General features: G+C 48.3%; 3 protein-coding genes across 3 annotated transcripts in view; 2 read left to right on the forward strand and 1 right to left on the reverse strand.

The window, feature by feature from the left end:
* The window catches only part of znf704 (zinc finger protein 704), a 57,850-nt gene extending 55,816 nt beyond the window's left edge, over positions 1 to 2,034 (forward strand). The window contains exon 11 of the transcript XR_007487849.2: positions 536 to 2,034. The gene's annotated coding sequence lies outside the window, so the exon portion shown is untranslated. The remainder of the gene's footprint in view (positions 1 to 535) is intronic.
* A 143-nt stretch (positions 2,035 to 2,177) lies between these two features.
* Positions 2,178 to 6,899, forward strand: LOC125987029 (voltage-dependent calcium channel gamma-4 subunit). The gene is made up of 5 exons (XM_049751088.1): positions 2,178 to 3,525; positions 3,975 to 4,232; positions 4,416 to 4,499; positions 5,215 to 5,355; positions 5,427 to 6,899. Exons 1-5 carry the CDS (start codon positions 3,495 to 3,497, stop codon positions 6,218 to 6,220), a joined length of 1,308 nt encoding a protein of 435 aa, XP_049607045.1. The 5' UTR covers positions 2,178 to 3,494; the 3' UTR covers positions 6,221 to 6,899.
* A 175-nt stretch (positions 6,900 to 7,074) lies between these two features.
* On the reverse strand, positions 7,075 to 10,870 carry LOC125987044 (voltage-dependent calcium channel gamma-6 subunit). The gene is made up of 8 exons (XM_049751127.1): positions 10,729 to 10,870; positions 9,535 to 9,652; positions 9,213 to 9,441; positions 9,033 to 9,143; positions 8,867 to 8,975; positions 8,609 to 8,683; positions 8,396 to 8,533; positions 7,075 to 8,310 (listed from the first exon to the last, which is right to left on the reverse strand). The coding sequence occupies exons 2-8, from the start codon at positions 9,612 to 9,614 to the stop codon at positions 8,099 to 8,101; spliced, it is 954 nt and encodes a 317-aa protein (XP_049607084.1). The 5' UTR covers positions 9,615 to 9,652; positions 10,729 to 10,870; the 3' UTR covers positions 7,075 to 8,098.
* Positions 10,871 to 12,977: the final 2,107 nt, after the last annotated feature.

A 12,977-nucleotide genomic window follows, 5' to 3' on the forward strand; every position in this document is an offset into this window, starting at 1 on the left:
CGCCAGCAGAAGCCAGGGAGTGCCCACACAATTGCAGTGCATACACTTGTACCTTGTTATTAAAAAAGTTAAGAGTTCTAAAAAATATTTACAATATTGTACCTTGTTATAAAAACAATGAAGCCGAAGGCAGGGAGTGCCCACACAATTGCAGTACATACACTTGTACCTTGTTATTAAAAAAGTTAATAAGAGTTCTAAAAAATATTTACAATATTGTAGCTTGTTATTAAAACAATGTTAATACTAAGAATTCTAAAAACATGTTCACAGTATGTACACTTGTACCTCGTTATAAAAAAGTTGTTATACAGTAATCCCTCGTTTTTCGCTGGGGTTACGTTCTGAAAAGAACTTGTGATAGGTGAAATCCGTGAAGTAGAAACCTTTATTTTTTTTTACCATTATTATACAGGTATAACATTGAAACCAAAGGACAAATTTGTTTTCAGGCCCAAGCATTTTAACAAGAAGTAAACAATTTCTTCCAGATAACTACAGTAAAATAATAAATTTAATTAAATCTGTACAACAGGCTGGTGGACGATGCGGTCAACATGGGGCTGCACTACATCCTGCGCCACCTAGACACCCCAGCGACCAGGGACGTGCGGTCAGAGGAGGCAAAGGGGGCCACGCCTCTCCTGCCATCATGAAATTTTTTTTTATAGTTATTTTAAAACCGAAGACAATTCGCTCGAAGGAGCCAATTTCTTGCCTATCCTCCTCTGAGGATTGCGTAATCACACGGCTGCCTATGTTGACAGGCTATGCAGTTAGACTGAACTGCTCTCTGTCTTTCTCGCTGTTTTAGTGTTCAAACACTGTGGCTATATTAACTAATTTCCGTAGTTAAGGTGATGTAGTATATAATATCTAGTGTTTTTTGTCATCTGTCTGTAACATCGTGCTTCTTTGGATGAACAAAACGGCTTTGAAAAGAGACCTTACGGTGGCTACGAAAAAAAGGTTCTCCAGCCCTATGGATCTCCATAAGAGATCTCCAGTTCAAATTTACAGTGAACAACTGAGGAGCAGACGTCCATTTATTTCCTATTACATTCGTTTTTGTTTGTTTTTTTTTCCCATTTTTACAATTCGTTTTACAATGGAGGATTACATATCGGACTGATCCGGGACAGTGCCGAGACTGCGTACAGAGGTAGAGCGGCTGGTCCACTGGTGCAGCCAAAATCACCTGGAACTGAACCCGCTCAAGACTGTGGAGATGACAGTGGACTTCAGGAGAGACCCTTCGCCACTTCCACACCTTATCATCCTCAGTAATGCTATTCCCACCACGGACACCTTCACGTTCCTGGGATCCTCAATCTCCCGGGACCTGAATGGACCGGCCACATGGACTGTCCGGAAGAAGGCCCAGCAGAGGTTGTACTTTCTGAGACAGCTCAGGAAGTTCAACCTGCCACATGAACTGCTGAAGACCTTCTACACTGCCATCATCCAGTCTATCCTCTGCACCTCCATCACTGTCAGGTGTTAGAGTGTTGCTCACTCTAACTTCTTTGCAAGAACCACACGTGAGACAGTTTGGCCATTTTACACTTGCAAGCAGAGATGCCATCAGCACCCTGTGTGGTACAGAGATGCTTGAAAGAAGTCTGACTTCATCGGGACCAACCTCCCATCTTATCCAAGACTTATACCTGTCCAGGACCAGGAAACGTGCGCCTAACATCTCTACAGACCCTTCTCACCCAGGTCACAGTTTGTTCGAACTACTCCCCTCCGGATGGCGTTACAGAGCACTGTACGCCAAAACCAGCAGACACAGACACAGCTTCTTCCCCCAGGCTGTCGCTCTGATGAACTCACACCACTCATAGAGTCTCAGAGTCATCACTGGGCAATAACGTCCTGCTCTTACCACTTAAATGTTTTTAGTCACCTCAGTGTTGTTAGTTGTATGTTAGTTGTATGTTGTACATGTTGAGGCTGAGATCAACTGGAGTCAAATTCCTTGTTTGGCATGCACAAACTTGGCCAATACAGCTGATTCTAATTCTGATAGTATATAGTGCGCTTCTGCGGCCTGACTCCGCTCTGTAGTGTCTTTTTCGTCTGAAGCCATAACACAACGCACTGTGAAAAAATCCGTGATGCAGTGAGGCCGTGAAAGGTGAACCATGATATAGCGAGGGATGACTGTAATAATAAGAGTTCTAAAAATATATTTACAGTATGTATACTTTAGCTACATCACATATGTTACACACACACGTATCATATTTATATTATTTATACATTATTTTCTGTATGTCATTTATACTATTAATATAGTATTTACATGTTTAAAACTATTATTTAATGTTCTAATGATAACATATGCACTTATATGGTTTAATATACATTTATTGACACACAAAAAATTTATGTATGTTAAAAATGAGAAGGTGACACTACTTCGCGGATTTTCACCTATCGCGGGTGGTCTTGGAACCAATTATCCGCGATAAACAACGGATTACTGTATACCTGCCTTTTTTTCATTTGTGTTCCTGTGCTGTGCTTGTGTTTTCGTTGTAGTAAGTGAAAATCAAACATATATTGTTAGAGATTTGCTCCCTCCAACTTATTTTGCAAGAACCACACGGTAGACAAGCAAGTTCTTTTAGACACCTGCAGGTGGAGAGTTCACTCGCTCCAGGAATGAAGTCTGAAAACCCTCCCAACTGCAAGGACATATTTATTAAGAGAAAGAGTGGGGGCAAGAGTAGATCAGGGGGTGTTTTACGACCTTGTGTAGGATGAGACAAGGTAGGTTATTTATTACCGGTTGCATTCCAACATAATCATACAATAAGGATAATCTGAAAAACCCTAACATATATTACACTTTTGCGTATTTGTTCCAGATAAACGAAAAAATCGAGCTGTCTTTTGATTTTAGTCTTTCCGTTTTCAAACAAAAATCAAATAACCTGTTGCTTTTCAATTTTAAATGCCAGCTTCCAAACGTGCAATGCCCAAAAGACACGGACCGACATGGACCGTACATGTGCACACACCACTAGAACCCCCCCCCACACACACACACACACACAAACACGCACACGCACGCACACTCACTCACTCTCCAAGGTCGGCTTCAGAATCACAGTTGCCATGGTGATGGGAGTGCGAACGACCACTCACTCGCATGGTTCTCTCTCTTTTTCACTGTCTCTCTCAAATCGCCATCGTCTTTCCAACAGGGAAGGAAAGCAAGTGCCTCTTCTCCATCCTTCTCCTTTTCTTCAACTTTGTTTCACGTTGCTTCTTTACATTTTGACTGACACCCTCCCTCTGTCCTCCCTTCTTTCTTTTCTTCACCGATGCTGAGTGAGAGCGTCCGGTAAGGAGGAGCGAGTGCAAAGCAGAAGACAGGACGGGGAAAAACAGAAAGGAAGAGAGCATGGAGGAGATCAAGAGCAGCTGAAAGACGCCAAGCAACAGCTCAGTAACCAACAATCACAAGTCCATCACGACATAGCATGGAGGCAAAAGGCAGGAACATGCTCACAGGTAACACACGCACACACACACAAACTAAAACACGCACTCAGACATTCACACACACTAATAGACGATGACTCATACACTACACATTCTCAAGCGCACACTCACATGTTAATACACGGCTACAGGCAGACGCACTTCACCACGCACATACATAGAAACACACATAACACACATATCACGCGGAAACACGGGCCCTGCAAGCACGCACACGCACCGATGTTGACTGACATACACAAAAACGTACATAAACAGTGTACGTGACATCCATCCACATTCGCTTTCAAAAGTGTGTCAGTGTGCTGTTTTGTGCGACTGTTTTGTGTGAATGTGAGCAGAAGACTAATCACAATTTCGCTCAGGATCAATCAAGTATTTAATGTCTTAAAAGTGACATAGCTCACACACGTATGTGATGATGATTGATGATGATGTTGATGGGGGCTGGTCCTTAGAGCCCAGCTTCCTGGGGCGTCCGGCCCTGGCATGGTGCGAGCGCGGCATCCAGGTGCTGCTGACCAGTATGGGCGCCTTCGCCGCCTTCGCCCTGATGACGGTGGCCATCGGCACCGACTACTGGCTGTACGCCCGGGCATTCATCTGCAACAGCACAGCCAATTCGTCGTCGTCGCCGCAGGACGAGGGCGCGAGAGACAAGAAGGACCCTGGCGCCCTGACGCACTCTGGACTCTGGAGAATCTGCTGCCTCGAGGGTAGCGCCGCTTTCCGCTTGCCTTTTCTACGTGGGCGTATTATTGTACTGGAGGCGTGCGTTTGTGTGTGTACACGCACGTGTATAAGTGCGTGCGCGCCCACTGTTGCCGTGATTGATGACATGTTGGAAGATGAGCAGTCCGGCCACATCTGATTGATCTGTTGCTCTTCTTGGTTGTCAGGCTTGAAGCGAGGCGTGTGCTCGCAGATCAACCATTTCCCAGACGACGCTGACTACGACCAAGACGCTGCCGAGTATCTGCTGCGTGAGTGACACATCCGCAGTGCACGCGCGCGCACACACAAAGAGCAGAGGATGCGCAAAGGACAGAAGGGGGTGGTGGGCGGACATCAATGCACAAATGCCATAGTCGGCGTCTGCGTGTCAGGTGGGGAGTCTGGGGTGCGGGGGCGCACACGCACCATCTCTAAAAAGCGCTAAGGAATTATTTTCAGCAGTGCTGGTAAGACGATGGTCTTGTTCTCGCTGTTTTGTCAGTCAAGGGATGCCATTTTGTGAGACACACCAAACGTGTTGACATGTTAAATGTGAGGAGGATGGAGCACGATGTCATTCTTCCTCTTCTTGCGGCACATCACTGTGGAATTCGTAGCTCAGGCAGTCGAGCGGGTCAGTCAGAAACCGAATGGTCGAATGGTTTGAACATCTGTCTGAACCACGTGTCGTTGTGTTCCTGGGCAAGATACTTCACGCACCTTGCTTCAGGGACTACAAAGGAAAAATAGCCCCTTGGCTAATTCTGGTGCATCTACAGAAAAGTTCATTGATACACTCTGGCCCTGTCAAATAAACAAACAAACAAACTTTGTGCGCTACCACCTGCAACAGCATCTACTAACAACTGTGAGTGTGTGTGTGTGTGTGTGCGTGCGTGTGTGTGTGTGCGCGTGTGTGCGCGCGTGCGTTTGTTGTGTGTTGTGTGCGTGCGTGCGTTTGTTGTGTGTTGTGTGCGCACACAGGTGTAGTGCGCGCGTCAAGCATGTTTCCCATCCTGAGCGCCGTGCTGCTTCTGCTGGGCGGCGTGTGTGTGGCCTCCAGCAGCTTCTACAAAAGCAAACGAAACATCATCCTGGGAGGAGGAATTCTCTTTGTGGCGGCAGGTCGGGAGCACACCAACATGTGCAGGACACACACGTGAGCCTTTGTGACCCACTTACTCTTTTGTCGGTAGGCCTGAGCAACATCATTGGCGTGATTGTTTACATCTCGGCGGCACTCAGCGATATCTCGCCCAAGAAGGACGAGGACAAGAAGTGGCACTACTCGTATGGATGGTCCTTCTACTTCGGCGGGTTGTCCTTCATCCTGGCTGAGATGGTGGGGGTCCTGGCCGTCAACATCTACATCGAGAAGAACAAAGAGCTGCGGTGTCGCTCCCGCGTCGACCTCTTCAAGAGCACCACGCACGCAATGCTCCGCCTGCCCAGCTATCGCTTCCGCCGGCGCTCGCACTCCAGCTCACGCTCCACCGACCCGCCTTGTTCGGTGGAGACCTCTCCCGTGGGGGCCAAGACCTTCAGCCTGCCCCCGTCTGCACCCCCCTTCTCCGTGGCCACCTTACCCAACCCTCACCATGGCGGAGGCGGCGACATATCCATGTACACCCTGTCCAGGGACGCCAAGCTTGGCAGCCTGGGTGGCGGTGCACCGCCCCTCTACGGCACCATGGACCGCGCCACGCTCTACCAACTGCACAACTACTTCCCCAAGGACGGCGGCAGCGGCGGCGGCACGCTCCCATCGCACTCCAAATCCAACCTGGCAACGGCCGCCCAGAACGCCGCCCCGCTGAGCAGTGCCACCTCTGCGGCGGGCAGCGGTGCTCCCGCAGCCAGCGCTGCGCCAATGTCCGCCGCCACCATGGAGCGGGACAGGGGCAACGTGGGGACACTGGACCGCCTGACGGCCAAACGGGACCGCGACAGCAACTCAGACACGCTCAACAGGAAGACCACACCTGTTTAAAAAGTGACTGACCGAGCAGGATCAAGGAGGCCTTCAAAATCCTGTCCTGACTTTTGGAACACACAGCAGCCATAAGTATTTCAACATCTGACAGATGGACTAAAACAGCCACACACATTATGAGCGCAAGACGAGACCGCTGCGTCCGCCTTCTTCTTTTCCCCTTCTCTTATTTCTTTTACATATTCTGTTGTACTTTTGTCAAAACTTTATTTGATGGGCTGTTATTTAAAAACTTGTAATTTGTGGTCTCAGTGGAGTCATGTGGCCAGGTGATTGACTTTTTAATGAGCTCATATTCAACTTCAACTCAATATAATGGATTAGGGTTATGTACACGACAAAGTGTGTGTACATATATTGACACATACACACACATACACACGAGTACATGCGCACACACACACATATATACATTTTTTAATGTGCGGCAGTGCCAAGAAGGGGAGCTTGCTTGTCGTTTGAGCTTCCCAGTACATATTGAGTCAATCTGATTCATTTCAAAGAGACACCAGGAAAAATAATCTATCAAGCGCCACTTCTCAGCCACTTTGGCTGAAAGAATGAAAGGAAGCAATATAACTCTGAATAGCGCTAGGATGAATATTGAAAGAAATGTATAAATCTACATATATACAAGTCTACTGTTGATATTCAATAAAGTTGTTCATGAACAATGTGTCGATTTACACTTCATTTGCAGGAAGTCCAATCAGGGTCAAGCAAGAGTCACCAACTTTGGTCCTCGTTTTACACGTCTCCCTCCTCCAACAAGTACAAGTGATCAGGAATTGTTATCACCAATTGTCATCTGGAATACTCTGTTTTGTTGTGAAAAGAATTTTGAAACACGCTTTCTTCTTGTACACATTTATGATCGTCTTATACACAGACGCTACAAAGATGACGCCGAACACAGCAAAACCAATTTGGTGCCGACACGCATCCAATATACACAAAAGTATATTTATGTATTTGATATCTAAGACTTTGAAGACTTTCTGTTCTCTCCATCAGCTCGCTAGCAATGCAAGCAAGTCCGGTCGAACTTGCAATGGCGAGCTTCCAATTTCAGACGCCGGACGACTGAAGCGAGGCAGGATTGTTTGTGTGCTTAAGACTTTTTTACGGAGGCGAGCGTGGACGTGCATCGTCTTGCCTCCCATTTGTCAGATGTGGCGAGCAGAAACAAAAGCGAATCAACGGCCGTGTCCAAATTCAAAGGCGGACACAGCAAGCGATTGCAAAAGTAGTCCCGAGAAAATGTTTTACTCGCAAGAAAAGGTTTGAGTTCTGAGATGAGAAGATCGGCTTTCCCTACACTGCGAGTGCCACTTTAGGCCCACTAATCCTCAACTCAACTTTCCTGGCAAACTATTGTGTTCTTTGAACAACACAGAACTCACCCCACCCAACTTGTAGGCATGTGTCAGTAAGCTCACGAGTAGCTACGAGACAACATTGAGTGATTCACTAGTAGTTGGAGGGTGCAAGGTTTTTCCTCACTAGCACCAAGCCCAAAAGGTGCGCCAGGACATGGACTCCAAATGGATCTCTTGGAGAATGAAGGATGCTACTTGTGCGTAACACATGCGGACGGTTGGGCCTCGTCATGCAGCAGAGGTGATAGATACTTCATTGAGGTGGAGTAGGCCAAAAGCGCCATTGGTAGTGCAGGAAAAGCTCATGTGGTTCTACTAGAGCGCTGAATTGTCTGTCGAGTGAGGGAGGAGATGCGAGGCGTGTAAAAGTCTGTCAAATGGACAATTCAGCACTAGTAGCAAATGGAATCAATGCGCTTTTGGAGTATGTCGGCCGTGATGACGTCCACGCCAAGGCGGCTGCGGCGATGCCACGTGCGGTAGCGCCACCCCGCCACTAGCTGGCGGCGCTGTGGCACCTCTGCCAGGGGCTGAAAGGAAGCGCCAGCAGCAGGAAGAGGAGCCCGCCTACAATCAAGATGGCGCCGGCGCAGCCCACGCACGACGCAGACCAGGAGAAGTTGTGGTGCAGCGGCACCAAGTGGTCGCTGGCCAGGAGGGACAATACCGACTGCTGGAAGACCAGCAGGGACAGCAGCGCCAGCACTCCTGAGGGGGAGAGAGGGGGCACAAAAACCCAAGATGCAGCGCCGCACGCAGAGCAGACAACGGCTCTGTCCTGCGCAGCCCTTACCAGAAAGGACGAAGCAGATCGAGGCGGGCTTGAGGAAGAAGACTATTTCCTTGCTGAGTGCCATGGTGATGCAGATGGCGCCCATCGCCATCAGCACCACGCTGAAAAGCGACAACATGGCCGACGCCATGCTCAGGCCTGCCATAAAAAAGGGAAGCTGTCACCAAAAGGCAGGCCGGGATGAGGCCTTTCAATTGGCGCATCCTGACTGACTTTTGTGCGTGGTCTTGTGGAACATGACGGTGTTCTCGCCCGTTGTGAAGAACTTGAAGTACGTGCAGTTAGACTCTGAAAGAAACACACCTCAAAAATGTGATCCAAATCCAATATTTGAATGATTTTCTGGAAATATTCAAACTATTCAGAATACATTTTACAAAAAAAGAAAAAAAAACTAAATAACATCATCAAAAGACATTAATTCTCCCCAAAAAGGGCCAAAGTTGTTTTCAGGCGTGAAAGCGCGCTTACCTCCGGGCAGCTCGGCGGGCCCGCAGCTCTCCCTGTCGGGGTCGATGTCAGCCACCCATAGCGTCTTGCTGCAGGCCTTCCACAGGCCAAAATGCATGGCCGGACATGTCTGGGCACACAAAGTCAGGCCACCAAACACAACTCCCACCAACTCCCCCGGGCTCACCTGGTTACCGTAGAAACTCTTGGGTGGCGCCAGCTCCACCCAAAACTCGGTTCCCACGCCCAGCACGGTCAGGATGACACCCACGATAGCCACGAAGAATGCCAGCTTAATCTGCGCGCAGTGCACACCACATCTTTCAACAACTACATAGAAAAGCCAAGTGGCCAAACGGCAACGCACCTTGCCTTCCTGTGCCTCTGTCATGGCGTGGTGTCCGGCCCTGCGGCGTTTGTTGCCGCCGAATGTGCTGCGTCCACTCATGAGGCCCGCCAGGCCGCCCATGCCTTGGGCTCCCCCGCCGCCGCCCACGACTCCCACCGAGTGGGCAGCGGCCGGGCCTGCCGCACGGCCCTCCTCGTCCGTCACCAGGAAGGTGGACCACATCATCGAAGCCAAAATTTGAAAGCAACTCTCAAAAAAAAGGCAAAAAATGATCAAAATATCAAAATACAATTCACAAAAAAAAAGGCAAAAGACTGCGCGAAGGAAAAAGCTTGTTTACAAAAACGTCAGCATATGCGTCAAACGGCGGACATGCGCCTTTTGGTGAGGACAAAAAGGCAGCTCGAACAAAACAGTCATGGTGACCAAATCATGGAGGGAACCTTCAGCAACAACTCCTGGAAGACAAAACACAAGAAAGGTTACGTTTATCCAATGGGAAGACGTCTAACCAACCCAGAGTATCAATTAGTAGCAAATGAGCCGAGGCGAGAAGCTGCGGCTTCTGGTGTGTCTCCCGAGCGAGCTAATTTGAGGAAGTTATGCCAGCGGAACGTCTTGTCTCAACGAGCTGAAATCAAAAGCGGAGGGGCGCTATTTCGGGAGCGCGTGGCTGCGCTGCCTCGGTGGCCGGCGACCAGTCCTCCCGCAACCACTTCACAACTTTCTGCGGCCGGGAAAATAAAAAGCCAAAACCATCACCGTGGCAAAAAAGGAACATCGTCTGTCATTTCAAGGTTTCAACAAAGAGGCGGTCTACACTCTGAACTGTACATCGGCTAATCACAGGCCACATACAAACAAAAAATGGAGCGGTCGACCGGTCAACGACAAGCATTGGATCGGTCGCCAGTGGGTCATATGGAAACCGAGATTATTTGCGTTAACAGCAACAAACACTCAAACTGGAAAACCAACAACAGCACGTTATTGAAATCAAAACAAAATGCTTCTTAGCCAAAGTCCATCCAGCAAAAGTAGTCTTATGTTTGCGTTTTTGTCTATGGATAATGGACGGGCTTTGAAGTGGGCGTCCTGGAAAAGGAGGAAGGTCTTTTGCAACTCGGACTTGACTTCATGACAATCGTCGTTGAGCTTTCGTTTGAGCGCAAAAACGCGACTCAACGATGACAAAGCGGCTTTCAAAACAACTGGGGGAAGCGAACAAACCCGCTTTGAAAACTCATTTGAAAAATAAAGCCACAAAGTCGCCGGGAGACACCAGGGTACCGGTCATCAACCAAGGTCAGGGGCTCATCGAGATGAAACCTCAGACCTGGTTGTCGGGCATCGTTGTCGCAAAGCTCTCCGGAAGCCAACATGTGCTCAGAGAGCCGCGTGTTTTTTTGCGCCACGCCAACATGCCAGGTGAACGCGGAAGCCGTATTCCAGTGCAGAACCCTCAAATGTCATGCACGCATACACAGCATGGCCAATCCACTTCACGGCCATTCCACTTCACGCACTCGCTTACCTGAGGTGGAAGCGCGTCGGCATCTGACAAAGAGGAAGCCGGCGATTAGAGCGACGGCGGTCGAAGACGGCCGTCGGCGGCGGCAAACGCCCCGTGACGTGTCGGGAGGCTCAAAATATCCGGAGCGCTCGATTGCTCCAAATATAGGCCAGCGGAAAGACGCCCCGTGGGGGCCATCTGGAACGGCGCCAGGCGGGGGGCCGCCGCCATCACGGCCCCCCGCAGGCCAGCTGCCACCTCGTTGCGATATGAGCCGTTTGGTCAATTTTTCCACTTTGACTTTCGAGCAAATATTTCAATACAAGAGACCCGACTCTGCCGTTTTTAAGGTACAAGCCGGGATGATTATTTTATCAAGTCAAGTCAGTCGCTCTTTTATGAGTTGTTTTTGTTTTTTCACTGACTGGGTAGCAAAAAGTTTGGTCCCGGAACGACTTGGACCCTCATCTCGGGGCGCCGATGAAGTCTCAAGCCCGCACAATTTGCTATACAGAAACGTCATTTCTGCATTTTTCTTTTTTGGCTGCTGGAATCTCAAACTTTCAATATTGCTGCTGTCACACATACACTACAGTGACTTTGTTAGCGCTTTTTGAAGTTCATCTGATACAAGTGCAAGGCAGCACATTTATCGGAATCTAATTTGCGGGGTCGGAATTGCGTCACAGAGTGGGTACAAAGTATTTAGTTGAAGTCATGTGACCCCCATGTGTTTACACTACTCGCATAACTTTCATTGTCCTCCCTCGTAAGCACTCACAACGCAACAATGATGTCAACAAGCTGCTGAACTGCTTTGTGCGCATCTGAGCGAGAGGGGGTTGTATGTGTGTCCGCGTGCGTGCGTGTGTGTGTGTGTACGTGCGTGCGTGAGTGTGCGTGTGTGTGTGTGTAAGTCTATTTCTGACGCCCACCTGTTAATGACATCAGAACTGACCTCAGTGGGGGGTGCAGGAGGCGGCTAGTGTGTGTCGAGAAGTGTGAGGTGGCGTGTAGTAGCTGATCCAAGCGAGACTTGAACCTAGGGTGTTGGTTTTCAATTAAGCGTTTTTTGAATTAGGGTTTCAAAGCCTGATAGGAAGTTTTCTGTAATACGCCCTGCGTCACCTGCCACTCGGCCACGCCCCAATCAGCTGAATCACCCACAGCTGGCAGTCTCTCTATTTAAACCTTGTCATCCAGTCACTCCTTGTCAGTTCGTTCCTATATGGTACCCATTTGCGCCCTGTGCATTATGCCTATCAGCCAGCGCCATTTTCTCTGTTGCCAACCGCTTACATAAGCTGACCGACCACGCTCCGATCGCCGCCTGCCCCGAGTCAATGCTCGTCCTTGACCACGCTCCGATCGCCGCCTGGCCCAACTACTTGCTCGCCCCGACCACGACTACGCGCTGCGCTCTTTTGCACAGCCACGCCCCTTTTCCCCTTTTCAATGAAGAATCGTGCTGCATTTGGTCGCCCTGTCTCTGTCCCTGACAGTATTACAGAAAACTTCCTATTTTAAGTTAAAAGTTAAGCTAGGACGAGTGGAGATAAGATTTTTTTCCAGTTTGGTATTACAGAAAGCAAATTCTAACTCCGTTTAGGAATCTTATCTTAGGACATCCTATCTTATCTTATCTTATCTTTGGACATCCTATCTTATCTGGAGTTAGGAATCCTAAGTAACACATTCAAACATCTATGATTGACTTTCACGTCAGTTGCCTCGTAATTGATGCTATCGTGTCGCTCAAGTGTTCTCTTGTCAACAATAACTACCTAGAGAGAGAGAGAGAGAGAGAGAGAGAGAGAGAGACAGCGGTGCTATAGTATTATAAGTAAGATAACTTACCTGAAATTGTGGAGATCATAACGCCTATCTAATTCGTTGCCAACGAGGCCCAAGGAATCTCCTACCACAATCATACCACGCTGTACTGTGTAGGTTTGCCAACTGGGCCAAAAGTCCTCTAAATTTTGACCATCAAATAGACCTTTTTGTTTGTTAGCAATGATATTTCATTACATATATACATTGTCGACGAATTGACATTCCGTTCCATTTCACTCAATTCCATTTTTTTTTTTGTATCGTTTGCAAATAAGTCATGCCCTTCTCCTCAAGTCTAGTCACACGTGTCTGTGGCTAATAAAGGTGCCAACGCATCCCACAACAGGAGAACTGAAGTGGAGCCCTTTAATTTTTTCAAATGCCAATGCAATGCCAAATTTTTTTCACCAATGGCCATATTTTTATCTTTTTTT

This window comes from Syngnathus scovelli, chromosome 19, assembly GCF_024217435.2.
Source record: "Syngnathus scovelli strain Florida chromosome 19, RoL_Ssco_1.2, whole genome shotgun sequence".
NCBI classification, from domain to species: domain Eukaryota; kingdom Metazoa; phylum Chordata; class Actinopteri; order Syngnathiformes; family Syngnathidae; genus Syngnathus; species Syngnathus scovelli.